Below are 27,207 nucleotides of genomic sequence, written 5' to 3' on the forward strand. Positions count from 1 at the left end.
GGAGACATTTGCAGAACAGCCTCAGAGCCCTGCCTAGGTCAGCCCCGATCTGATGGCTGAATGGGGATATAAAAGAATGGCAAGCATCGGACTCAGGAACACTGTCTTTCCCTTGAAGTGGTATATTTTCTTTTCCCACTCTCACTCTTCAGAGGACCTCTTTTTTATTTTATTTATTTTGAGACAGTCTCATCATGCAGTTCGGGCTGGCCTCAAACTCACGGTGAGCCTCTTCTCCCAGCCTCCCAGGTGCTGGGATTAAGGTGTGCACCACTATTCCCAGCCAAGAACACTTTTCTCTTCTTTCCTCCCTACTGTCACCTGTAATAAATGTTAAACCTCTACGTTATTCGGTTGTCTCGTCCAAGTCTTTGAACAGGACAAGAGCCTGGAAGGGACCCAGGGCAGGCCAGCATCTGGCACCAGAGTGATCACAACTTGCATCCCAGACAGGCTTTCTTTCGGTCAGCTTGCATTCAGTTTCTCTGCCAGGAGCGCCTGTATTACGTCAATAGTTACACATTCAAGGAGACAATTTGGGGGGCAGTACCGGGGATTGAACTCAGGATCTTGTGCTTCCGAGGCAGGCGGCACCACTGAGCTAAATCCCCGGCCCTAAAGGAGACAATTTGACATGCTCCACTCCACTACTCGTTCCTCACAGAAGGCCCACAGGCTGTGATAAGTACACCTGGACAGGGTTCGAGGGAACAGCCGGCTTGGCCCGAGAACGGGGCGCTAGAGGAGGGGGAGGGGAGAATCGGGGGACTTTTCCTTAGGAGGAGGCGTGATGGTGGCAGTGCAGACCTAGGGCATGTGCTTCGTGCCAGGAAGGGAGAGGAAGGCGCAAGGAAGAGGTCAGGTGGTAGGAAAACAGGGCTCTGCCCCTGCGAAGACCCCGCGGGACTGGGGCAAAGGGAGGAGCTCTGCGAGCGGAGCCCCGCCCTCGTCCCCGCCCCCTCCCGCCCCCTGCCGGCCCGAGCGCAGGTAACGAGGAGGCGGAGCGCCGGCGCCCCGCCCCCGAGGAACCACCGCCCAGCCGCCCACCAGCGTCGCTCCCAGCTGCGTCCTGGGACTTGGGGCCGCGCGGAGGTGAGCGCTGGGCTGCGCGCACGGGTCGGCAGGCGGGGCCGGGCGCCGGAGGGTCGCGGGGTTGCGTCCGGGGCGCCTGACGGGGGAGGGACGCGCCCGCCCTGGCGAGCGCCCGCCACCCACGTGGGCCCCCTCGGAGGCCGGGGGCGGACTCTGCGCCCGCGGGACCGCAAGACTCGGACTCGGCTCCGACGCTGGGTCCAGGCGCGAGTCTCCGCACTCGGGACACGTCGATTGAAGGCCCGGAAGGAGGAGAGGGGACTGTCCGGGCCGGAGCGCGGCCCCGCCCTCGCCCCACAAGAGCCGGCAGTTCAGACCTCCCCGCCCTCCCGCTTGTCCCGGGTGAGCTCCGGGCGGCGGGGCCGAAGTTTGTGCGCGGAGCCTCACCGAGGTGGAACAGGTGCGGGCGGGGCGGGGCGGGGCGGGGCCAGGCTGCTCCGGAGCTCTGCACTTGGACCCTGGAGCCCCGACTTCTGGACTGAGGGGCTTGGGATAGTGGGCCCTCTGCTTGCCTTCTACCAGTTTGCCCCCCTCTGCTCTTCTTTAGGGCATCGGGTTGGAGGTTATGGAGAGCTGACCTACCCCAGGGCAGAGAGGGAACCCAGCTGTCCGGGATTTCCCAGCTCAGTGAAAGACCAAGGGAGAGGGAGAGGGTTGGGGCTATGAGAGAGGAGAGACACAGAGAGAGCGAGCGCGGTGAAGGAGAAATCTCCCTCACGAGGCTAGACCTAGGACCCCAGTGTGCGTGACACTTGCTAGTGGAAGAGTGAACCCAGTGTCAGTGTTATGCCGTTGTCACAGTAGAGTGGGGAGGGGAAAGTGAAGCTTGTTTTAGAGCAGTAGTTCTCAACTGGGAACTGGCACTTTTTTTTAATACTGGGATTGAACTCAGTGCCTTCACACCGAACTACATCCCCAGTCCCCCCACCCCCTTTAAATTTTTTATTTTGAGACAGATTCTCACTAAGTCACCCAGTTTACCCAGGCTGGGCTCGAATTTGCAGTTCTCCTGCCTCAGCCTCCCGGAGTGCTGGGATTACAGGTGTGTGTCACACTCCTGGCTATTGAGGGATTGAAGGTCAGGGACTTTTGCCTGCCAGAGGATATTTGGCAATGTCTAGAGACATCCTGGTTGTCACAGACTTAGGAGGGGAGGCGAGTGTTGTTGCTACTGGGCTTTTGAAAGTAAAGGCTGAGGATGCTGCTAAACATCAAACAGAACTGTTCAGTCCAAAAGGTTGATAGTGCCGCGCTGAGATTGAGGAACACCCCTAGCACCTGGTCCATCAGAGTCCTACTCATTGATTCCCCTCTCAGCCTCAGTTTCCTCAGTGGTGAAGGGAGCAGGTTGGGGTTTTTTTTGGGTACCGGGAATTGAACTTGGGTCCTTCACACTTGTGCAGCTAAATCCCCGGCCCAAAGGGAGCAGCTTGGAAGGAGATGAGGGTAAGGAGGGCAGTTATTCCCCTGGCAAGCGGTGTGCTTTGGAGTCTGATTCCCCCTCTCACATAGGCCCAGCAGGAACCAGACTTGGGTGCTGTGGAGGGCAAGCTGGGAAAGAGGTTCTTTACCCCAGGGCAGCCCTTGAGCTCAGATATCCCCGAGGATGGAAAGTGACAGGGTGAGCCCTGGCCCCATAGGTGTTCCCAAAGCTGGATTGCTGAAACTGGCGTGGACGTGAGACCTGCTGGAATTTTCCCTTCTGAGTGCACACCTAACTCCAGTTACTTATACCAGGAAAATAATACCTGAGGAGAAGCAGGGCTCCTTGTTCCCGTGGCTCCCTGATCTCCCTTCCTGCAGTGTGATGGTGGGGACCTCGCTAGTGGAGGAGGCAGCTGATCATGGCATCAGCTGAGCGGCTGTGAGGGATGGAAGATCAAAGCTGCGGGCCCGGCAGACCCTGGTAGGGATGACTGGGAACTGTTGGAGTTGGACTCCCAGCTTTCTGGTATTGAGGATGGTGGCCAGTAGGACAGCGTCAAATGAGGCAGCCACATCTGTGCCCAGGAGCCCAGGCCACTCCCTGGCCCTCACTTCCTATTTCCTAATAGTTTTCCATTCCCCCAGTCCTGTCCACTCTAATACCTGGCCCCCTTGCCTGGGGACCCTGGCAGAGCAAGAGGGCAGCAGGTGGAGGTATGTGGTTGGTTTTTGGTTTTGATCTTTTTACCGTAACAGACTGGAGTGAAATACCCACCCTTCCTTTGGGCAGAAAACAGTCCTAATGGCCCCCATTGTGTGTCTCTCTCGAGGCACAGGGCTGAGCATCCAGACCTGTACAGAGCTCTTCATCCCCAGGCTCACTGGAAAAGCCTGGTAAACTAATCACCCAGTGACTCCTACACGGTTGACGCATCCCCGAGCCACTGCTGCTCCTGGCATCACCCCCACCCCCACCCACATTCACACTCTAGAATCCAGGAAGGAAACTTCGGTTCCTGTAAGCGGTGGACTAAGTCATGGCCACACACTCACTGAGGGGGCCATGTCAGGTCTCAGTTTTGTTCTGGGGCCAGTGGTGGAGTTTTTTTTCTATACCCTGAGCTCTGGACACTGCTGTGGCCTCCACCAGGATCCCTGTCCTACTTGTATGAACTTTGCCCCAGACAGACACTAGATCAGAGCGGGAGGAGGTCAGGTGTGTCCCAGTGACTTGGATGAGCCACCCAACGCTTCCCTTTGGGTCTGCCCACCCCGACCTGTCCTTGGTGCAGCATAAGGGAAGTGTGTGTTTTTCCTGGTGACCTTCCACTTGCACATCCCCTGGGATCTCTGCCCCAGGCTTTGGAGCAGGCCTAGGTGCCGCTCCATGGCCTGAGGGAGTTTCCGGAGTGAGCTCACACCTCTGCAGTGTGTTGGAAGTGGCTCCCGGCTTCCTTTCCAGCTGAGCCAGGCTAGGGAGGCGTGGCGGACTCAGCGTCTGCAGGGTGCTGGCTGACCTCCGATAGCACAGTGGCTGGGAAGGGGAAGCTGTCAGGCCCAGGCAACTCTCAGGACACAGGCGTCCTCACAGGAGAAGCTGCCACTTGCCCCACTGTTGAGAAGAAGGGCTTTCCTGGGACTGCCCCTCAAGTGACCTTTGTCTCCCTGAGAAGTAGATTGTGTAAGGGGAGCTCCTCTTTCCTTCTCATCCTCAGGGAGGTGCAGAGCTGCCCACACACCTTTAGGGCTCTTCAGTATATTCATGCAAGGACCCGGGGGCACGTTTGTGGTAAAAGGTGCAGGAGCAGCTCGGCCCCAGTGCTGCCTGGACCCTGCAGGATTGTGGTTTGAGCCAGGTGGGCCCTGGCCGAGGGCGAGGGGTGAGTATGATGATGGATAGGGGGAGTGGGTGATTCCAAGCTCGGGGGCAGAGGCACGGCTCAGGGGCTAGCAGGCATAGTCTATCAGAGCGTGCCCCGTAGGGTGGGAGTCACTGAAATGGTCTGTGCCTGTTTCCCCAGCTGGACAGTGGGAGCGTTGTGAGGTGAAGACTCCGGTGGGAATTAGCTCGTGTGTGGCTCTTATGGGGACAGTGAGCGGAGCCATTGTGGTCACGGACTTGGGGCATCTTAGGAGCATGGCTGCTGTGCATGACGCACTTGGGTCATGGCAGAGGCCCTGCCTTGTGGATGGACTGTTGGGGGCCCAGGTGGGAACTAGTCCAGAGGAGCGGCATTGGTATTGTTCTGTAGAAGCAGCTGAGTCTGGGGTGGGGGCCAAGGGAAATGAGGACGGGTTTCCATCTGGGCCTGGATTGCTGCCCACTCCCTGGGTGTCCCTACCTACCCGGCTGTGTATCCCTCACAGTACTGGGGGAATCACAGAGGTGATGGCCCTCACCCTGGCTCTCTCTGGCCGAGGCTCCTGGGGCTGAGACTGGGCTGAGTGGACAGGGTTCACTTTTCTCCCCTGCCTCCCACACATGGCCCCTGCATCTGTGCCCAGTGTCACAGGTGGCACCAGGAGGCTTTCTTGTCCCTGATCCCTCACAGGGGGTGCCTTTTCCCACTCCTATGGGTCTCCTTACATCCTGACTTCCTGTGCCCACTAGGGGACCTGGAAGAGCAGGATGGGGGAACCTGCCATGGGGCTGGGGACCTTAGCAGCCAGGGTGCTTAATGACAACCTCCTCCTGCTGCTCGCCTCAATTAGATGAGATGTTTGCAAAAGCCCTTTGATAAGCTGAGAAGTGCTTTCCAAGCCTTTTCTTAGGAGGAGTTGTCTCTTCTGCCTGGTAGTGGGAGGGGCTCATGAGCCAAAGGCCTGTGCACCCCAGCTACTTGGAGCTGCCCCTCCATGTGCATCATTTTGCCTCCTGACCGCCTCACTTCTAGGGGCCTGCAGAGTACAGAGGTTAAGAGCACAGGACCCTGGCTGGTGGTGCAGCCTCACCCGCTCCCTGACTGTGGCACCTCAGAAGTTACTCAGCCTCTTTGAGTCTCAGTTTCCCTACCTGTCAAATAGAGCCCTGTTACCTCTGGGGCTCTTGGCTCAGATACAGAGGCCATGTGAGTGGCGATGGCAGAGCTCAGCTAGGACAAAACAAACCCAGCAGCCTGCTATTGGCTGTGTGCCAGGCACTGTGTGTCAGGATCTTTGCTGTCATCTCTGCTGGTTCCCCGTGGCGGGGCACCACCCATCTCCCAGCAGAGGAAACAGGCTCAGCAGTGGCAGGGTGCCCACAGTCTCCCAGCAGTGAGGTGGCCCAACCAGGTTTTGGCCCTGCCTCTGACCCCTTCTCATTCCTCAACCAGAGAACCCAATGCTGCCCCAAAGCAAGCTGGGAGGGGAGGTGGCGGACAGGAGCCTTTTCGAGCCTACCCGCTATGGGCACAGCCCAGGTGGGCCTATGTCCAAGTGCTTTCAAGCCCTGGCAGCCGCCGAGGCTAGGGCCAGCCTCTTTCAGGGGAAGTGGGGAGCCCCAGGGTAAGTTTCTGGGAAATCAGGTTTATTAGCTCCTTAATGACTGTTTACAAGCTGAAAAGTGTCTGCCTGGGATGCACCCTCCCTGTGGAGGGGCTCCATGCAGACAGAGCAGAATTGAGGATGCCCAGGGTCCCCCTGGTGTGTGGAGGATAAGGCCCCAGGGCGACCTGCAGCTCCTTGGAGCTCTGGGTGCTCCCAGCTGGCCAGCTCAGGGTCTGTTTCTGGCTGAGTAACACTGGGCAGGGTACTTAACTCTCTGAGATAGGAGGGTCTCTGTCCTTCAGCTGAGCATGTTCTTAGTGTGATCCCGGGTTAGCAGTGACAAAGCTGCCAGATCTGAGATGCTGGGAGGCTGCTCAGTGTCTGGTGTATAATCCACCTGAGGCTCAGAAATGTTGCCCGAGGACACACAGCCAATGGGGGTAGACCTATATTTTCTCTGTCTACAGTCTGACCAAGAGGAGATGGAAACTGGGCGGCCCATCTGTTTGCAAACCCAAGACAGCCTCAGCTACATGCATTGGGTGGTCACACCTTGGTGTCAAGGAGCCCCTAAGGAAAGTAGAGAGACCATGTCTGCTTTCCACCCGGCCTGAACCGATCTCCTGCCCGAACTGCTGAGCATGTGCTGGGCCTCTGCTGCTTCTAAGGACCAATGAAAACCCAATTCACTTTTACCCAAGCCCAAGAGCAAATCTGGGAAACTGGAGCAAAGCGCAGTTCACACCAACCCTGTGTTGATGTGACACCCGGTGTGCCCGCTTCCTCTCCAGGGCCCTCCTGTGTCCTGGTGTGTGGCTGCCAGGGAGGGGCCCACAGAAGTGAGGCAGTAGCCCCCCCCCAAAGGAGACTGGGCTGCTGGGTGAGCATCCTGGGACCCAACCATGCCTGCTCCCTTTCCACGGCCCCCCAGAGCTGCAGTCAAACCCCCAGCTCTGGGAACTGCTGTTGTCAGTCTTAAGTATGTCCCAAGTTCTGTCCAGGGGACCCGGATCCCTGCCCAGCTGCTATCACTGGCCAGACCCCCACACACACTGGAAACACCTGGGGTCCAGCGGTTTCCAGAGTGAGAGGGTGCCCAGTGGGGAGGCCTGGCTGCATCCCCACATCTGTGGTGCCTGTTCTGAATGTTACCAGCAGCTGCTGCATCTTGGGTTTGGGGACCCAGAACTCAGGCACCCCCAGCTCTGCCCACTACCTGGGTCAGGGTCCCCCAGCGGAGGAGGAAGCGTTTGCATTGCTGCCAGCTCCTCTGCTGAGTGGTCCTGAGAAAGGCCAGAGGTTGGGGCAGAGGGCACGGGGTGCCCAGGAGCAGCGTGTGCCCCTCGGCCTGTCACATGCACAGGCAGGCCAGGCCCTCACACCCTGCTCGGGACGGCTTCTGGGGCCCAGTACCCGCTTCCCGTGTCTGTGGTGGTCTCTGACAGCCAAACCACTGTAACTGGGTCAAAGAGAGTGGGGCCTGATGGGGAAAAGCCCAGAGAAACCAGAGGCCACCAAGTCCCCAAACCTGCTCTGAATTTGGGGCAAGCCTGGGAGAGGGAGGGAGAGGAGAGAGCCCAGCTGTTTGTGAGGTTCCTGAGGGTGCGAACCCCCGGCCGGGCCGTTTTTTTTTCCCTCCTTCTGAGTGGCTCCCTGGCTCAGGTGGAGCGGGTCGTTGGTGTCTGTGCCTCCAGCTCCTCTCCTCAGGAAGGGTCCTGGAAGGGAAGGGAGCTCAGGTCCCTTCTCCTCTTCCCCTCCTCTCCTGGGACTGCCCGCCATTGCTTGGCCTCCCACCTGGCCACTCGCTGCTGTTGGTGCCTCTCTGTCCCTCATTGCCCTTCCCAAGTCCTGTCCCCAGGCCTCAGGCAAGCCAGCTTTTCACTTTCCTGCCCTTTCTGCATCCCACTGCCTCTGGCCAGGGCCGGGAGTGTGCAGGGATGAGTCATGGGCTGTGTGGGGGCTGGCCAGGGGACACAGAGTTAGATGACAGTGCTTACATGAGCCTTCCTTCCGGGGCCAGCCAGCAGGGCCAAACAGCTCCCGGAGGTCAGCAGAACTGGCATTTTGCTGGGCCCTCTTCCTCTTGGCTGCTTTTTAAAAACACCCTGGTTCCCAGCAGCAGCCTGGGAGGGAGGTTGAGTTTCGGTGTCTGTGGCCAGGAAGCAGGGGAGAGAATCAACTTCTGCACCCCGAGCTTTGTGGTGTCATCCTGTGATTCTGTCCAGGACTGACACACAGCTGCCACCGGCCTTCCGCTGCCCCCTCCCTCCTCGCCGCCTACTCTTTGGGGACGCTGTGGACTCGTCCCCAGGGCTCCAGAGCTGGAAGTGACTTCTGAGCCAGGCTGTGGTTTCCTCACTGCCTGGCAGGTGACCGCAGGTGACCAGCCCCTCCCTGCCTGTTTCCTGCTCACATCCTGCCTTCTGAATGGGGTCCTTTTCCTCCCTCACCCAGGGGCCCTCGCTCCCTTCTGCCCCCATTTCTGGCTGAATTTCTGGGCAAATCTGCAGAGCCCAGGGGTGTGGGGAATCTATTCATCATTAGCAAGAATTGGGGAGCCTCCAGAAGCCTCCGGTGTGGGCATGTTAGTGATGGGCAGGTGGAGAGACAGAGGGGCGTCAGCCAGACTCCTGGATGGAGATGGTACTGCATCTGGGGCTGGGAGGAGACAGCGGGCTGGCACTGAGCTTGGGCTCATGCCACCTGCTCTGTGGGGAGGGCCGCCCTCCAGCACCTTGCCTCTACTGGGTGCTGGTGGTGCTTCTGGTGGACCTCCCTATGGTGGCCTTGTCTACCCTGGCTACACCAGACAGGCCCTGCTTGAGAGTGCCCAGCCCCACCCTTTGTGGGGAAACCAGATTCTCTGGGCAGCAGAGGTGGTTTCTTGAGCCTGCATTTCTGTGTACACCTGGTCCTGGCTGCTGTGACTCTAGAGCAGGTGTTGACCCCTGGCCCCAGGTATAGATTCTTCAACCTGTGGTCCCTCGGGGATCTGAATACTTTCCTTTTCCTCTGGATCTGTCCCTCCCCCACCCCGTGCTGGACACCGGCCTGAAGGAAGAGGAAATGGAGTCTGACCCACCCACAGCCCCACTCCCTCTATCTGGGGCCCTTGAGTCTCCCAGCTCCTCTGGGGCTCAGCCTAGAGGTCTTTCTCTGGGGTGGGCATCTCCCTAGAAGCCAGCATGGGCAGGTGGCTGTCCCACGGCCTGGTCCTTCAGACACCCCCACCCACTCAACCCCAGGTCAGCCGAGAAGGCAGCCTGGGGTGTTGGAGAGAGCGGTGGATGCGACTGCAGGCAGGAGGAGGCCTGGTCCCGAGATGTCCCAATTTCCTGTGTGGTGAGCATGCACACTGGGGGCGGAGCTAAGTGGTAAGTGGGTGCTCCCTCCAACGGTCCAGCACTCTGTTCTTCAGGGCCTCTGCCGTTGGCTTGGAGGTGGGCCGTGTAAGAGCCCAGGGTGGCTCTGACAGTATCCCCTCTGCCCGGGCACTTAGCAACCCACTGAGCCCCAGGAAGGGGCTGGACTTCCAGCCCGTCCTCTTCTGCACACCCTCGGGCCGCGGTGGTCTTGGCAGCCCCTCCGCTTCATGGTGGAGAGGCCCTGGGAGGAAGTGGTACAGAAAAAGCTCCATGTATGGGTTTCCTGTTCAGGGGGCCGGCTGGGTACGGGCCCCGTGCTGCCCGGGGTCCGGCAGGGGACCGCCGCTTAGGCAAGTCTGCAGGACGCTGTGGGACAGCAGGGGTCAGTGTGGCTTCTGCCTGGTGGGGAGAGGCAGGCTTCCTGGAGGAGGTAGTGCTCCTACAGGAACCCTGCGCGTGGCCAGGCAGAGGAGTTGCCGGCAGCCTGGTGGGAGGTCTGGTGGGTGCGGGGCAGGTCTGAAGTTCTGGCTCCAGGGGGTTGAGTGCGATCTCCTTAGGGTTCCAGAAAGACCCTGCCTGCCTGCCTGCCTGCCTGCCACCTCCCCTCCCACCTGGCTTCCTCTGCTGCCTCCTCCCTCCTCAGTTTCCCAAAGCAGTGCCCACCTGAGGCCCTCCCACCGCACCCTGGCCCCGGAGGAGGCTGTGCTGGGGAAGGTGCCCCTCGGAGGCCCCAGGGGAGGCTGTTGCCTCAGAGCCGTCCTGAGCAGCATTGTCCTTGGAGACCCCAGAGCTCTTCGGAGCCAGCGGCCAGCCCACAGGGAGGGTCACGGATCTGTGGTCTCGCAGGAGTGTGGGCTCAGTGGCCCTGCGCTCGGGGATAGCAGGGCCAAAACCCAGGCTGTAGGTGCCCCCTGGATGAGGTGGAGCAGCCCGGGCCCGGGGTGCTGTCTCAGGAGCCCACCTGGGAGTCCGCTCTCAACCCACAGTCCTCACTTGGGCCGAGGACTTCTGCAGCCAAAGCCCCCCCGCCATGTGCAGAGCCTAAAGGGGAAGTGCGCGGTGGAATCAGAAGGGACCTGTTCTGCCCCTTGGCCTCTATTTTCCCCGGGGAGTCCCTCTGTCCCCTCCAGGCAGCCTCAGGCCTCTGTGGGGCTTCTTTGAAAAGCACTGGCACGCTAAACCCGGTGTCCCTCCTGCTTGACCCTCTGCTTTGGCTCCTTGGAGGGTCTTCCAACCCTGAACACATGCCCCTGTTTTCTGCTTTGCAGGAGAGTCCCTGCCCCTCCTTCCCCCCAGGAGACCTTAGCCCTGGAATTAGATATCTTGAGTCCCAGCTACAAGCCCTTCCTGGCTGCGTGAGTTTGGGCAAGTTAATGAGCCTCTCTGACCCTCCATTCCCTACTATAAAATGGAAGCAGTGGCCAGGCGTGGTGGCACAGGCCTGTAATCCTTCAGCACTCTGGGAGGCTGAGGCAGGAGGATCATCAGCTCCAGTCTAGTGTGTATAACTTAGCAAGACCCTGTCTCAAAAAATAAAAAGGACTGGGGATGTACTATATAGCTCAGTGTAAAGGCCGTGGATTCAGTCGCCAGTACCACAGGAGAAAAAAAGGAAGCAGTGACTTTGACCTTGAAGGGTATTTGGAGGACAGAGACAGATAAGGGCTTGCTGGCGCGCAGCAGACTGCTGCTGCCCACCCAGTGGGGCGCCTCCTTGCAGCTCCGGGGTCCACTCCCAGCAGGACCTGCCATGTGCCTCGGCGATCACTCACACAAGACTTCCTAAAAACACACAGAAGTGCCACTGAGTTGTTCGCTTTAAAACGGTTGATTTTTATGTTGCGTAGATTTCACCTCAATAAATTATTAATAACAAAACACATCCAGCTAGTTCCAACACTTGTCTTAAATGCCTGGCTGATTTTAACAGAAAGGAAACCTTAATCAGAAGACAGCCAGCAGTTCCTGGGTTGTTAAAATTAAATGTTTTTATTCTATTAATTTTGAAACAAAAAATAAGGATGGATGCACCTTGAGACCATGATGTTACGTGAGATAAATCAGATACACGAGCTTAAGTCTTGCATGGTTTCTCTTACAGGAGAAACCCAAAGTGTAAATAATTTAAAGAGCAAAATCAAACATAGGTAATAGGCAACAGCGAGACAGATCTTTTGTAAGTGGGAAGGGAATCTAGAGATGGGGAAAGGAGTGGAAGGGGAAGTAATGAAGATGTGCTAAGTACAGGTACCAGCCCCTCATGACGAATGTAATCATTATGTACTGCAAACATGGACTGATTAAAATTTAAAACCCTTATTAAAAATTTTTTTTCATCTTGATTTTAACATCTGGCTCTAGGCAGGTTCCAGACTCCAGTAGTACCCACAGGTGGAGAGCCAGAGGGCCCTGGGGGCCCACATTGGCCTTGGGTGGTGTGTGGGGCTGCAAGCAACTTGTAGGGCCCTTACTCTATTTTTTGTTTGTTTGTTTGAGATGGGGTCTTGATGAACTGGGCCTGGTAGTAGACACCTGTAATCTCAGCCCCCTGGTAGGCTGAAGCAGGAGGATTGCAAGTTCAAGCCCAGCCTGGGCAACTTAGCAATTTCACAAGTCTCTATCTCAAAAAAGAGCTAGGGATGTAGCTCAATGCAGAGGCCCTGGGTTCAATGCCCAGAACTAAAAACAAAAACAGAAAAGAAAGGACTCGTTGATCAGCAGCCCCCTCGAGCCACCCTTCCTTCTTACAGACCACCAGTGCCAGGGAAGCTAACGTGGAGCCATCTCTCCTGTCCCCAGTCCCTGGAGCTGAGGCTGGACTCCAGAGCCTCTGTACGCGGGTGGTGAGTCCCAGAACATGCTCTAGGCGCCTTTCCACAGGCTAGGAAGCCTCAGGCCAAGCCCAGATCTGAAGGTAAGAAGCTGGGCCCAGGTGGCCCAAGCCCAGGGCAGCCTCATCCACGTGATTGTTTTAACAAATACATGCTGATGGCACCTGAGGGGCCAGCGCTCCCCTGGCAGAAGCCAGCAGTGAACGAAAAAGACCAATGCACCGAGAAAGAGAGAGGCTCTGAGGCAGGTGAGGAGGCAGTGGCAGCTGAGCGGCAGCCCGTGGCAACAGAAGAAGCTGCCCTCTCCCCTGATGGGGGTGCTGACTGACATGGGTCAAGCCCCACCGTCTGTGGAGCAGCTGTTTGAGGCTTTTGTTGTTCGGTTTGGTTTTTGAGACAGGGTCTCGCTATGTAGCCCAGGCAGGCCTCAAACTCGAGGTGATCCTCCTACCTCCGCTTCCCAGACATATGATTACAGGTGTGCACCACCACAGCTGGCAAGGGTTTTTTATTGTTTTGTTTTGTTTTGGGTACTGGGAATCGAACTCGGGTCCTTGCACTTGCGCAGCAACGGGTGAAGCCACTGAGCTAAATCCCCGGCCCAAGGGTTTTGTTTTTTAACAGCCCTTTGGAGATACAGTGCATAAAAACCATTCCATTCACCTGTCTCACACGTGACATGCAGTGGTCTTCAGTACAGTCACAGAGTTGTGAAACTGTCACCACAGCCAGAACATTCTCATCACTCCAAGAAGAAACACACACGCGCGCGCACACACACACACACACACTCTCACACTCTCTCTCTCTCTCTTCTCTCTCTCTCTCTCTCTCTCTCACTACAAGCAACCCCTGTCTGCTCCCGTCCCTTTAGATTTTCCTTTTCAGGACTTGCAGGTGGACAGTCTCCCATCACAGCTGATCTCTGGCTGCTTCTCTTGCATGATGCTCACGCATGTGCCCTGCATCTGTCCATGCTACGTGCCTGTTTGTGGCAGATAAAGGGATAACATGGATCAGCCCATTTTGTTTATCCCTCTCTCGATTAATGGGCATTTGGGTGGCTGCTGCCTCCAACTTGCAGAGATCCTCCTGCCTCTGCCTCCCCAGCACTGGGATTACAGGCATGCGCCACCACGCCTGGCACCACTCTCGTGCTTTTGATCATGAGTCCTGGCCAGCACCCACTCAGAAGATGGTATAGGGTCCCTGGCCTTGTAGAAGGGGAGGAAAAACCAAACCCTCTGCCAAGGACCTCGGAAGTGGAGGAGAGAAAACACTAAGGGTTTTAGCCAGATAAAGGTCATAGGGCAGAACAGGGCTGTAAGGAAGAGAAGGAAACAGGCAGAGGGGAACTGGGAGTTGGGCATGGAAGCAGGAAGAGCATGGAAGAGGCCCAGTCAGAGTGAGTTGCTGCCTTCTCCCTCCAGGCCCATTTGACAGGATCCGATGAAATGCAGATGCACTTGCCCTCCACGCCAGCTTCCCGTTCCTAGAACTTGTAGTATACAGGCAGTGATGGCGAACGTTTTAGAGCTTTCAGTGACTCCAAACAGCCTATTGCGGCATGCGTGCCATAGGTTCTCCACCACTGACAGTGTGGGCTGGGGTGTCTGCTGCAGTGCTGGGCCCAAAACATCCTAAATACCCATGTGTTGAGTAAATCTCAGTGCATTCCACTCAATGAAATCTTGGCTGTCTTCAAAGCAGATAAAGTGTGTCTGTCTGTATGGAAAGGGAAAGAGGGCCACACTGTAGGTCAGAAGGTGTGAGTGTGTGTAGTTTCCAGGAGCAGAGAGAGGGGCAGCTCTGGAGGAAGGGGCCCAGAGATCCCTTTCTAGATTATAGTTCTAGATCTTTTGTTTCCAGGCGCACATATCAATTCTGTTGTTAAAATGTATTTGCCACTGTGGAAAAATATCAGACAGGCATTTTCAGTTATCTTTTTCTTCTTTTCTTTTCTGAGACAGGATTTCACTCTGTTGACCAGCTTGGCTTTGAACTCGTGGGTCAGGCAATCTTCCACCTCAGGAGTAGTTGGGATTATAGGCATAAGTCACTTTTTAGGCATAAGTCAAAAGTCTTCATTTACTTTTGACAGGCATAGGGGCAGGGACTGGCAGGGACTGGCATGGTGAGTTTGTCTCCTCTGGGAACTAGGTTGAGCTGCCGCTTCCTGCTGTGCAGCTCAGGAATCCCCACTCTGAGAAGCACCTGTGCCCCTGGTTGCCACCGCAGACACCTGGCCAGCAAGGGTACCAGCACCATATCAGTGGTTCATCCCACCAGGTTGTCCTGGAGGCTTTGCGTTCTCCTCCCCTAAACCCTTCCCAGGGACAAAGTCAGGGCCCATTGACCACAGGAAGGTAACCTGGGGCCCTGGCCTGCCCCAACCAGGTACCCAAGATCATTCCGGCTCAAATCCTACATCTTTGTGCTCCTTCCATGGATTGTTTCTTATCTAAAGCTATGACGCCAAAAAATGGATCAAGGTGGAAATCTGAGGCCTCCTGAGCCCTACTGGTATAGAACGAAAGTCAGAAATAGACTGGGGGCTGGGGATTTAGCTCAGTGGTGCTGGCGCCTGCCTCGAAAGTGCAAGGTCCTGAGTTTGATCCCCGGTACCAAAAAAAAAAAAGAAATAGACTGGGGATAGATGCGCCACCCAGCCAGGTGCAGTCTGCCTTTAAGCCAACCCTGGGCAGTTTGGCTCTGAGCCTAGGCTGCCTCCCCTGGGACCAGCATCCTCAGCTCCTTAGGTGCTGCCACCCCACTGCATCCCACCCTGTCTCTGTTCCAGGCTGCTGCCCACCATGGCCTCAGCTGACAAGAATGGTGGGAGTCTCTCCTCTGTGTCCAGCAGCCGCCTGCAGAGCCGGAAGCCGCCCAACCTGTCTATCAGCATCCCACCACCCGAAGCCCAGGCCCCCAGCAAGCAGGACAGGATGACCCCCCAGGTGAGGGGCCAGACGAGGCTCACCAGCCTGCCAAGGGAACAGACGTCCCCACAGGAGGGGACCTTTCAGCCGGTTTCACTTCCCAAAGAGGCTCCTCCTTCCTGAAGCCCCGCCTTTGTGCAGCTGGGCCCCTGGGTCTGCTGCCTCCTTCCTGGGCTTGATAAGATATTGCAACAAGTTCCTGGGGCATGGGGTATAGGGAACAGCAGAGCGCTGTCCTTGAGAAAGGGCTCCCAGGCACCCGTGGGTGCCGGCTCTTTGCATGCAGATACCCAGCCAGCTCTCGGTGCCCTTCTGAGGGCTGAGGGGCACGGGGTCCACAGCTCCAGCAGCCTGCATCTACAGTGTCTGGCTTCTTGGGAAGATGGAAATGAGCTCCCGCCCCATAAAGAGCTCATTGAGGACAGGCCCTAAATGGCGTGGGCTTCCTGCTGAGCTGGGGCATAAAGGGGTGCTGTGTTCGTGCCGCCTGCTCACCCCAGGAGCTATGTAGAATATACAAAGTCCAGTGGAAAGGTGCTGCAGGGGGAGGCATGCTGGGCTTTGCTGGGAGACAGGAGAACACAGGGATTTTAAATGCACAATGAGGGCTGTGAGTGTGGCTCGGTAGAGGGCTTGCCGAGCATGTGCGAGCCCCAGGGTCCATCCTCAGCACTACAAAAACAAGCAAAAGAGTTAATGAACTAATTCCCCACAGAAGCAGCTGGGGTGGGTGCTGAGCGGGGCTGAGCTTGTTCTCAGGGCTTTCCCGGCGGGAGGCTGCACACATTACCACCTGTCCTTCCTGCAGAGGCCCAAGAACCCTACCTACATGAAAAGCGTCAGCCTCCAGGAGCCGCAGGGACGATGGCAAGATGGTACAGAGAAGCGGCCTGGCTTCCGCCGCCAGGCCTCCCTGTCCCAGAGCATCCGCAAGTGAGTGCCTGCCCTGCCCAGCCATCCCGGCAACCCGTAGATTCTGGGCACCTGGACATTTGCTGAGCCCGTCCCCATGTCCCTTCCAGAAGGAGTGAGAGGCAATAGCAGGCAGTGGCTGTCGCATTAGTGAGAGTGTCATGTTATGCTGCAGATGGGGAAACTGAGGCCTAGAGGGGCGTGCCTTGCAGAAAGCCACCATGTGGAGGCCGAGAAGGTCCAAGAAGCTGGGGGGACCTCTTCCCAGCCCTGCTCCTCATGCTCCAGCCTTCGCTCGGCCGTTGGTCAGAGGGCTCCAGTCAGGAGCTCAAGGAAAGCTGATCCCCACCTCCCCAGAAGGCGCATGGACGCGAGTGTGTGGCGAGGCGGTCACCCAGCGCCACCACATACACGTGCCCCGTCCCCTCGCCTCCCTTGCACACTCACGGTCGCCTCACACGCGCTCTGCCCCCTGGGGGTGTGTGCTGTGTGCGTGTACACCGCCCACCCACCGGTCTGCTCCACAGGGGCACGGCCCAGTGGTTCGGGGTCAGCGGCGACTGGGAGGGCAAGCGGCAGCACTGGCAGCGCCGCAGCCTGCACCACTGCAGCGTGCGCTATGGCCGGCTCAAGGCCGCATGCCAGAGGGACCTGGAGCTGCCCAGCCAGGAGGGGCTGTCCTTCCAGGGCACCGAGTCTCCAAAACCCTGCAAGATGCCCAAGGTGGGCTCCATGGGTGGGGGCGGCTGGGTGGCTCTCCCCGCCCCCACCCCCGCCCCAGGGCTGGTCAGCCCTGCTCACCCTTTGTCTGCTCCAGATTGTGGATCCGCTGGCCCGGGGCCGGGCCTTCCGCCATCCAGACGAGGTAGACCGGCCCCACGCCCCCCACCCGCCGCTGACTCCCGGGGTCCTGTCCCTCACCTCCTTCACCAGCATCCGCTCTGGCTACCTGCCCCACCGAAAGAGGATATCCGTGGCCCACATGAGCTTCCAGGCTGCGGCCGCCCTCCTCAAGGTGGGAACCCCTCCTGTGGGCAGGGCCCGCACCTACCTTCCTCCCACCCTGCAGCTCACTCAGGTGCCTGCCTTCTCACACCAGTGGGTGTCCTGGGACTCTGGAGAGAGGGGGTGCCCCAGTTCTCACGTGAGCCCCCCACTGCCTGTCCTGTTTTGGAAGCCAATCTGCACTGACGCATAAGCCAAGGAAGTAGGAAGTGAGAGGCATGCCTGCCACTCCCCTGACTGTGTTAATGAGCCTGTGACATGCTGGGCAGAGGAGGCGCCCAGGCGGGGCAGTGTCACTGCTTGGTGGTCAGTTTGGGAGAGGCTAGTGTCAGAGAAGGCACGAACTCAGGAAAGGAAGGGGGGAACAGCACCCTCAGCTATGGGAATGGCTTAGGCAAAGGCCTTGTGGCCCTTCCAGGAGCATGGTGCTTGGGGGAGCAGTTTGATGTGGTTTTAGCAAGGATGACTATGAAAAGTATGGCTGGAGATATGGGATCAGACAGGTGAGCAGGGGCCTGGTGTACCAGGCCAAGAAACAGAAATGGGGGAGCACAGGGTGTTAGGGTGTCAGCTGTTCATGCCAGAGGGGCAGGAGGTTGCCAGGGAGGAGCTGACTCCAAACCACGGAGAGCAGGGAAATCAGGGCCGATGGGCATCCTAGCCTTCCTCCCTCAAGGGCTGCTTTGGCCTGTACCCCTCCCCTGTGCACCTTGCATGGGCAGGAACCCACTCCCAAATGCTGCTCCAGGGCAGCCTGGCAAGTCCTTTGGTGCTGAGGGACTGGGGACCTGGGCTCCCGTGCCCCAGTCCTGATGCCCGGGCCTCTGCCTCATGTGCAGGGGCGCTCAGTGCTGGACGCTACTGGACAACGGTGCCAGGTGATCAAACGCAGCTTTGCCTACCCCAGCTTCCTGGAGGAGGATGCAGTCGATGGGGCAGACACCTTTGACTCCTCCTTTTTTAGTAAGGCAAGCATGGGGTGTGGGCCCTTGGAGGACAGGGGATGGGGTAGCCTGGGAGCTGGGAGGGGCAACCTTGGCCTTGATCGTATCCTGTGGGGGCCCTGAAAGACCCAAAGGCCTGGTCCCATTGGTGGGACAGGCTGTGTCCTGCATGGGGCTGCCAGGCTGGGGCCCTGCTTTCTGTCAGGCGGAGCAAGGACTGGGTGGGGACAGTGGCCATAGGGGAAGTGACCGTCAAGGCTGACAGGCATGTGGCTTCTCCTTCCATCCTAAAGAGCCTGTCTGTCCACCCTATCTTCCCGATTTGGGGTGTTGGGGGCACCATTTGGGACGGTAACTCCTTGTACCACCGTCTGTGTCCTCCACCCCAGGAAGAAATGAGCTCCATGCCCGATGATGTGTTTGAGTCTCCCCCACTCTCTGCCAGCTATTTCCGAGCGATGCCACTTTCAGCCTCCTCAGCCTCCCCCGACGGGGTGCACATCCCTCTGTGAGTGTGGGATCCTGCATCCCAGCCACCCAGCCTGTGGCCTTCCCAGACCTGACCGGCCCCCCAGCCCCTCTGAGCCGTGCGGTGGGCGTCTGGGAGACGAGGGGACATCGGGCTGAGAGCTGCTGTCCCCACCAGGAAGGAGTGTGGCCACACCCCCATCCCAGTGACCCGGCGCGGCAAGCGCATTGCCTCCACCGTGAAGCACTTTGCCTTCGACAGGAAGAAGCGGCACTACGGCCTGGGTGTGGTGGGCAACTGGCTCAACCGCAGCTACCGCCGCAGCATCAGCAGCACGGTGCAGCGGCAGCTGGAGAGCTTCGACAGCCACCGGTGAGCTCCAGCCCCATCCCCATCCCAAGACTGACCGGGAGCCGCCGGGGCCTGAGTGCTTCCCAGTCCTCCTGGCCCCTTGCAAAGCCTGTACCCCCATGGCTAGCAAGCGCTAGAGGAGCCTCTCCTGTGGGTCGGGACTGACCGCAGCTGGGGTGCCTGTGTCTGGGGGAGCCCCGGAGTCTCATTGCCTCTCCTCCAGCTCCTGCTTTTGCACCCAGATCCTCAGCCCGGTGCCCAGATAGCAGTCAGATCACTGAGCATCACCGCACACAGATGCTGCAGCCCCAAAAGAAGGGAATGTGGAGCAGGGCAGATCCGTGGGGCAGGGCAGATCCATGGGGCAGATGGAAGCTGGGCTGTGAGGGCTGCTGGGGGAGGCTGTGCACAGTGACCTTGAGGGAAACCAGAGACCAGGGAAGGTGATTCTCAGTGTATGATTGGCAGTGTGACGTGATAGACACTGAACCTCAAATTCCAAGTAACGAACGAGAATAAGTATAGTGGGCATCCTGGACAGATGGACAGAGTAGGGGTGCAGAGCTCACTGGGAGAGTTGCTGTCAAGATAAGATGGGTGAAAAGAAATGGGCAGGGCCTCTCAGGCAACAGGTGCAAAGGTCCTGGGGCTTCAGAAACTACAAGAAAAGAAGAGGAAAGGCAGCAGAAGTGGGTGGAGGCTGTGCAGTCTGTGTGCAGCACAGGGTGATTTTGAACTTCAACCTCAGGGCATTGGGAAGCCATCAAGGGTTCTGAGCTGAGAGATTGCAGAGCATCTGAAAGTTGCTCTGGGGAAGGATGAGTTGGGAAGAGTAGAAGCAGAACCCAGGGCAGCCTTGTGGCTGGGCTGAGCCTAGCCTCTGTCCCCAGGCCCTACTTCACCTACTGGCTGACCTTCGTCCACATCATCATCACGCTGCTGGTGATCTGCACGTATGGCATCGCACCCGTGGGCTTTGCCCAGCACGTCACCACCCAGCTGGTGAGGCGGGGTTTCAGCCTTCTCCCGGGCCCCAGCCTCTCCTTGATGCTTCAGCACAGTGGGTGCCAAATCTCTGCCCCCAGCGCCAGGCCTGAGCAGGAGGTGCTCAGGCTCACCATGGCCTGCGCCCTTCCTGGAGGGACTGGGGACTATCCCGCCCCTCTCCCCTTCCTGGCTCTGGGCTCAGCCTTCTGATGCCACCTCCGCAACAGGTGCTGAGGAACAAAGGTGTGTACGAGAGCGTGAAGTTCATCCAGCAGGAGAACTTCTGGGTCGGCCCCAGCTCGGTGAGGCCCAGCCCGGGGGTGCCATCAGAGTGGGGAGCCCCTGTCCTGTCACACCTGCCGGGCAGGTGGGCGGCTATCTACCCAGCCCCTCATCGGGAAACTTGACCGAGGAGAGGCGGAGTGGTGGCCCCGCCAGTCTGAGCCCAGGCTCACCAACTCCTGCCCCACTCCCAGATGGACCTGATTCACTTGGGGGCCAAATTCTCCCCCTGCATCCGGAAGGACCAGCAGATCGAGCAGCTAGTGCGGCGGGAGTGGGACCTAGAGCGCGACTCAGGCTGCTGTGTCCAGAATGACCGCTCGGGTTGCATCCAGACCCAGAGGAAGGACTGCTCGGTGGGCCCCGATCCCTGCCACCCCGCACTGGTCCCTCCCTGCTCCCCCTGCCACGGCCTGGGGAGGGTCCTTTAAGGGCTGTGACCATGTCCCCTGCATCCCCTAGCCCCGCAGTCCCCCACGCACCCCAGGTCCTCAGCCCAGCGCAGAGACTGCCGCCGAACGGTCCCTGCTGCTCCCCAGCTCGGTTCTCAGGCCCTGCCCAAGAGGCCAGGGCTGGGCCTCGGAAGGGTCAGGCCTCGGTAGGCATCTGGGAGAAGCCCCTGTCCTGGAGGCTTCGTCTGCACTGATGCTGTGACCTTGCCCTGGCGTGACCAGACCTTGTTCACCCTCCAGGAGACTTTGGCCACTTTTGTCAAGTGGCAGGATGATACTGGGCCCCCCATGGACAAGTCTGATCTCGGCCAGAGGCGGACGTCGGGGGCTGTGTGCAACCAGGACCCCAGGTACAGCCGAGAGCCGCCCATGCATCCAGAGCAGCCCACGGCCAGGCTGCCTCAGTGGCCAGTTGGATGCTGTGGATGGGCATGGCAGGCAGGGGTGCCCCAGCCCCTCACCCTACTCAGTCTGATCTCTGCCTCCAGGACCTGTGAGGAGCCAGCCTCCAGTGGTGCCCACATCTGGCCCGACGACATCACCAAGTGGCCGGTGAGTGAGTGCCTGTGAGTGAGCACCCTGGGCGGAAAGTGGCCTGGGAAGGGTGGGGATGGATGGCTTCTGTCGCTTAGCCACCCCTGTGTATCCCCTCTGCAGATCTGCACAGAACAGGCCAGGAGCAACCACACAGGCTTCTTGCACATAGACTGCATGATCAAGGGTCGCCCCTGCTGCATTGGCACCAAGGGCAGGTGAGCTGGCCTGGCACTACCACCCCCAGGCTGCTGTCCTCCTGTAACTGTCCCTCCGCTCCCTGCCTAGGGCCAACCATGGTGTGAGCAGGAGGAAAGGGAGCTTTCCTGGGCCTGCTGTGACCAGGGGCAGGGCTTCCCCAGGACCCTGATGCTGCCCCTTTCCTTCCTGTGCCCCAGCTGTGAGATTACCACTCGGGAGTACTGTGAGTTCATGCATGGCTATTTCCATGAAGAGGCGACGCTCTGTTCCCAGGTGGGTGAGGCCCTGGAGGGGTCAGGGCAGGGGCTGTCACTCTGGGCACTGAGGCCTACAGGGGTCTCGTGTTCCCACGTTGCATCCCTGGACTCAGCCAGCGCTGACCACACGTGCTACCCACACCCCCAGGTGCACTGCTTGGACCAAGTGTGCGGGCTGCTGCCCTTCCTCAACCCTGAGATCCCAGACCAGTTCTACAGGCTCTGGCTGTCTCTCTTCCTCCACGCTGGGTAAGAGGGTCCTCACTGCCCCCAACCTGGACCTGTGGTGCCACCACCTGGACCCCAACCTGCCTGACCCCACTGCTCCTGAAGTGCTGACCATGCCCGGTGTGCCCGGCCCCCAGCTTGGTGCACTGCCTTGTGTCTGTGATCTTCCAAATGACCATCCTGCGTGACCTGGAGAAGCTGGCTGGCTGGCACCGCATTGCTATCATCTTCGTCCTCAGCGGCATCACGGGCAACCTTGCCAGCGCCATCTTCCTCCCTTACCGGGCAGAGGTAGGGACTTGCGGAACAAGGGCATGGAGGGGGGACGAGGTGCCCCCCACTCCAGCCCAATGCTTTGTGGCATGTGGGGAGGGCCAGGCTTCTACCCCCATCCCACCCACTTGGGATGTTCTAGAGGAACATGGGACCCCTCCTGTGTGCGCTCAATGGTGGGTGGACAGCTAAGCCAGGGCTCATTGGTGGTCCCTTAATCCCTGGCAAAAGGGGACAGTGGTGATCTTGAATCGCCAGGCATACGAAGCCCTGCTCTGCTCACTGGTTACCTCCAGCAAGAGCTTCCCTGGCCCCCTTCACTGCTTCATTTCTGCTTCTAACCATGGCGCTTCCTGACAGCAGAGGGAGCATCTGTGGCGTGAGCCCTGTGGCTTTCCTTGGCCTACAGACTCAACAGCCTTTCTGCCCGTTCAACCTCACTCTTGCTTATTCTGTTCTGGCCCCTCCCACTGTAGCCACCCACCCAGAGCCGGCTTGTTGTCCTGCTGATTGCACAGTGCCACACTGGGCAGGAATGCAGCAGGTGCTCACTGTGTGCTGAAAGGAAGGGTGGAGTAGCCCAGCCCTGCTCTGGCCGCTCCAGCTGTGCCCAGGCCCCTGCCAGGAGCTAGGCCTTGGTGCTGTTCATCCAGCCTGGTACCTGGCACCCCAAGGCAGCAAATCGCCCCTCCTCTATCCCAGGTGGGCCCGGCTGGGTCACAGTTTGGCCTCCTTGCCTGCCTCTTCGTGGAGCTCTTCCAGAGCTGGCAGCTGCTGGAGCGGCCCTGGAAGGCCTTTTTCAACCTGTCAGCCATTGTGCTCTTCCTGTTCGTCTGCGGCCTCTTGCCCTGGATCGACAACATCGCCCACATCTTCGGCTTCCTTAGCGGCATGCTGCTGGCCTTCGCCTTCCTGCCTTACATCACCTTCGGTACCAGCGACAAGTACCGCAAGCGTGCGCTCATCCTGGTGTCGCTGCTGGTCTTCGCCGGCCTCTTTGCCTCCCTGGTCCTCTGGCTCTATATCTACCCCATCAACTGGCCCTGGATTGAGTACCTCACCTGCTTTCCCTTCACCAGCCACTTCTGCGAGAAGTACGAGCTGGACCAGGTGCTGCACTGACCCCCGATGTCGCAGGGACCGTGCCTACCGTGCGCTGCTGTGCGTAGCAGAGACCCTGGCACTGGCCCCAGGCCCAGGCACTCACCCAACGCAACGCGGCGAGGCTGATTCCGAGCGAGCCAGCCAGTAAAGGCAGTTCCCAGGGCGCGGGCCCCTCCTTCTCAGGCCTGGGTGTTCCTGGCCCGGCTTGGGGACAACGAGGACCCCTGCTTCTCCGAGGGTCTGGTTCCAGGACTCCTCATAGGGACCCCTCTCGCAGGATCCCCTCTGGGGACAGTTTCCTTTCTTCCCAGGGCCGGGGCTTCTGCATCTGCTGGTGCTTCTCCCCACGGTCACTGTGAGCAAGCCCTTGCCAGACACGGAGCCGCTCCCTCTTTCCCCAGGACCAGGGTCCCCACCACGGTCCCCTTCCTGCTTCTCCTCTCCTGCCTCCCCCGTGAGTGCACCTGCTTCATCTGAGGCCTCATGAGCCTCCCCTTAGGCTCCAGACGGCATCTGGGAGGAGCTGTGGCCATGGTACGGACAGACGAAGCAAGGCGACGCGCAGACAGGGACAGGGACACCAGGAGCCTTTGCTTGTTTTGAGCAACAGAGGCTGGATCCAGCCCCCCTCACTCCTCCCTCTGGCGCCCGTGTGTCTGATGCCAGGTGGGCGCCGCCGCCACCTCTGCCTCACTTCTGCCCCAGTGAAGGGGACAGAGCTGGGGACCTGCTCCCAGGGGTGCCCGAGGTTCAGTTGTGCTTGGGTCAGGGTTTTGTTTTTCGTTTTGTTTTTGACTAGTTTATATTAGGGTCCTAATTTTAAAAAGTGACGCTAACTTTGTATGGATGATTTCTCAAGTGTATTAAATGATATTCTTTGTGGAAATACTCTCTTTGAACTGAGACCACCAGTGCAGTGAAGGCTGGAACTTTTGGGGCTGAGGCCATCAGCTCAGAGGCAGTGGCTTAAATCAAGGGACAGCAAAAAACTTGTGGGATTTTTTGGGATTTAGTTGGACCAGAAACCATCTTGGAGCCAGAGGGAAGACCTTGGCAGGTCTCCTGTAAGGACTGAACGGCATCCTTAAACTCCCAGGGCCCTGCCCCAACCTGCTCCACCTTCGCAGTGAGGATGCTGCTGGCTTGCCTTGCCTGAGACGCTGTAGCAGGAGAAGGTGAGGCCCTGCCACTACAGCCAGGGACGAGTCCCTTCACCATGCCTGTGCCTCACCCTGAGCCACACAGCACACCAGCAAGTCACCCAGGAGGCACTGGGACATGACTGCTTTATTCTGGGGCAGAGGAGTCCATGTGGGACAGTGGGATGGCCAGGAGGGAAGAGGGGTGGGTGGGGCACACGGGGGATCCCAGCAGGAGGAGGGAGGGCCCCTCATATGCACTTCCCTGCCCCGGGGCCACCCATCAGCCAGGCCCCTGGCCTCTCCCCATCCTGCTCCTGGCTCTCCCCGGTGCGAGGGGCCAAGGCCGAGAAGGGGTGACGGTGAGGCCCCCAAGAATCAGGATGAGGCAGGAAATACAGGAGGGACCTGAAAACCCCTCCCACCATCCCCATTTACCAACCCACTCTGGTCTTGGGCACAGAGTTTGGAGGGCAGGAGGCCCAGGGGACCTTGTGAGGACAGAGGACGCGGCATTCCTGCCATCTGAACAGCCTGGACCGGGCGAAGCCACCCCCTCTCCTCTCTGTTGACTACTCTGGCTGGGAATCGCTGTCGGCTCTCCAGCTCAGCCAGGCTGGGGTGGGCAGAGAAGGAGACGAGGAGGCCGGATGGGAGCCCCAGCCTGTCTCCCCACCTCCCGAGGCCCGGAGGAGCCCAGCTCAGCAGCCGCTGTTCCTGCGAAGGAAGCTGTGGCTGCGCAGCGAGCACCGGAGCTCTGTGAAGGCAAGGGAGCCCACAGTGACGGCACACGGGCCCACAGCCTGGAAGCCAGACTTCTCGTAGAAGGGCACCAGTGCATGCTCGCACATGAGCACGGCCCGCCGCACCGCCCACAGGCTGCCCAGGTGCTGCAGGTAGCGCCACAGCAGGACGGAGCCCTTGCCCTGCTGCCGGAAGGTACGGTGCACAGCCAGCACATGCAGGTGGGCCACACGGCCCCCGGGCCTGTGCAGCGTCAGCGACTCCTGGGGTGAGCAGGGCACGGGAGTCCAGGTCACCTCTGTGGCACTCGCTCCCCCCAAGCCACCCAACCCAGGCCAAGGGCAGTGCTTCTTAAGGGGATCCCTTCCCACCTAAGGAGGACCCCGAGTTGGGAGCTATGCCTCCTTTCCATGGAGGAAACCGGAAGTTGTTCAAGACCCCAAGGGCAGGGCTGGACACTTCCCCTGGGAGGGGTCTGTGGCCTGTGCTCATCTCTGGATCTGGAAGAAGCCCCAGTCCCAGAGCTCCCTGCCCACTGTCTGCCCAGTGCCTGCCCAGGCGTCTTCCAGAAGCTTCCCAGGAGCTGGGCATCATGGCCCCCATCCTCACCTGAGTGAGTCTCTCCTTGTCCCAAAGGGAGCCAATGACGAAGGCCACAAGGCTCCCCTCCTCGAACCACCCCAGGGACAGCTCAGGACACAGAGTCAGGAAGTGCCGGATCTCAGCCAGGTCCAGGGGACAGGCCCCCGAGACAGAGATAAAGGCTGGGGCGGGAGGTGACGGGCGCTCAGTGGGCACTGCACAGCGAGTGGCCACTCAGATGCACCCACCACAGGAAGACAGGTGACTGTCAGGTTGTGTCCCCCACTTTCTTCAGTGCACACATGATCTGATCCTTCAGTTTACACCCAGCTCTGAAGGGCAGGAGACTCTAGAAGACTCCTGGGCTGGCTTCACACACCAGCCTGAGCGGAGCTGCTCACCTTCACGCTCAATCTCGAACATGCTGACCGCATCCTCCGGGGTGAGGCAGCGAAACTCACTGGCAGGGAGCGTGTGGCGCCACTGGCAGCTTGGGGACTCTGAGATCCCAGGTGGCAGGCTCAGGGTCTCAGGTTTCAGGGAGAGGATGCTCTGCATGGACATCCTGGCTGCTGGTGCCTCCCCGTGGTGTCCCAGCTTCTGAAGGCCTTGTCACCTGCGGGACACATTCGAGGGTTGGGTCTGAGCCATCTCCAGGGAGGAGAGGCAGAGGCAGTGCATCCGGCACCAGGGTGGGGTCAACCCCTAAAGAGATGGGCTCTTTCTCCAGGTCAGCTTCCAGGGACCCCAGACATGGCTGCTGTCTCTCCCCACTTGCTCTCGGGGTCAGGATGCTGAGTGGCCCCTCCAGACCTCTGGACTTGATCTCTGCCTTCCTGAGCGTCAGGAGGTGGTGGAAGAGAAGGACAGGGCTTGATGGAGCCTGAGACATGCTGTGAGCCTCTGTGACCCCTTCTGCTGCAACTGCAGGGTGGGCAGGTGCCTGGGCCTCCCACGTTGCGGTTCGAGGGGCTTGTCTTACCTGTCCAGGGAGAGACTTACGGTCCTTTGGGTGCAAGATAGTATGACTTGGAGCTTTTTAGGCAGCCTTAGTCCTCAGGCCTGGGAAAGCCCCTTAATCAAAGTGGGCCCTAATAGCTGGATGTGGTAATACACGCCTGTAATCCCAGAGCCCTGGAAACTGAGCCAAGAGGATCACAAGTTCAAGGCCAGCCCGTACAACATAGCAAACATGTCTTAATAAAAAATTTTTGAAAGGCCAAGGATTTAGCTCAGTGGTTTCGCCGCCTGCTGCGCAAGTGCAAGGATCTGAGTTCGATCCCCAGTAGCAAAAAAACAAAAAAATTTTGAAAGGGCTGTGACTGAGCTTAGTGTAAAGTCCTGGGTTCAATCTCCAGTACAGCAAAAGAAAGACAATGAAAGTGGGCCCTTCAGGAGTCTAGAGGGCTTGAGACTGAGCCATGTTCACACAAGATGGGGGATAGAGTTAGAGGGAGTCGGGGGGCGGTGGAAGAAGCATGGAGGGCACATAAACACTGCCTGCCCCTCCCTCGGCTCACAGGATGAGCCCATATGGGCACCTCCTCGGCCCTGACACCCTGCAGCTTCCCAGGTCTTCACAGTTCATCCCTCCCAGGTCACCCCTCCCTCCCTCTGTCTTCA

At 58.9% G+C, this 27,207-nt stretch overlaps 2 protein-coding genes across 17 annotated transcripts; one reads left to right on the forward strand and one right to left on the reverse strand.

Moving 5' to 3' along the window:
* Nucleotides 1-1,013: 1,013 nt before the first annotated feature.
* On the forward strand, nt 1,014-26,807 carry Rhbdf2 (rhomboid 5 homolog 2). Of its 16 annotated transcripts, none has more exons than XM_087208432.1 (21): nt 1,045-1,092; nt 4,233-4,397; nt 6,453-8,364; nt 12,101-12,264; nt 14,982-15,138; nt 15,929-16,053; nt 16,560-16,755; nt 16,850-17,047; nt 17,877-18,005; nt 18,371-18,489; nt 18,628-18,822; nt 19,692-19,803; nt 20,016-20,090; nt 20,265-20,426; nt 20,763-20,872; nt 21,011-21,074; nt 21,180-21,274; nt 21,455-21,530; nt 21,663-21,763; nt 21,880-22,033; nt 22,718-24,005. In XM_087208432.1, exons 5-21 carry the CDS (start codon nt 14,995-14,997, stop codon nt 23,135-23,137), a joined length of 2,475 nt encoding a protein of 824 aa, XP_087064558.1. In that variant the 5' UTR covers nt 1,045-1,092; nt 4,233-4,397; nt 6,453-8,364; nt 12,101-12,264; nt 14,982-14,994; the 3' UTR covers nt 23,138-24,005. The 16 variants fall into 16 exon arrangements, 15 of the variants coding, with proteins under 15 accessions (XP_012933685.1, XP_012933683.1, XP_004860815.1 ...); XM_087208433.1 differs by lacking the exon at nt 1,045-1,092 and adding an exon at nt 1,511-2,998; XM_087208431.1 differs by lacking the exon at nt 1,045-1,092 and having other exon boundaries at nt 1,511-4,397.
* On the reverse strand, nt 24,960-26,161 carry Aanat (aralkylamine N-acetyltransferase). The gene is made up of 3 exons (XM_004860757.4): nt 25,986-26,161; nt 25,612-25,766; nt 24,960-25,265 (listed from the first exon to the last, which is right to left on the reverse strand). Exons 1-3 carry the CDS (start codon nt 26,146-26,148, stop codon nt 24,960-24,962), a joined length of 624 nt encoding a protein of 207 aa, XP_004860814.2. The 5' UTR covers nt 26,149-26,161.
* Nucleotides 26,808-27,207: the final 400 nt, after the last annotated feature.

Source organism: Heterocephalus glaber, unplaced genomic scaffold, assembly GCF_053883595.1.
Source record: "Heterocephalus glaber isolate CG9 unplaced genomic scaffold, H.glaber_assembly_v1.0 deba00000937, whole genome shotgun sequence".
NCBI classification, from domain to species: Eukaryota; Metazoa; Chordata; class Mammalia; order Rodentia; family Bathyergidae; genus Heterocephalus; species Heterocephalus glaber.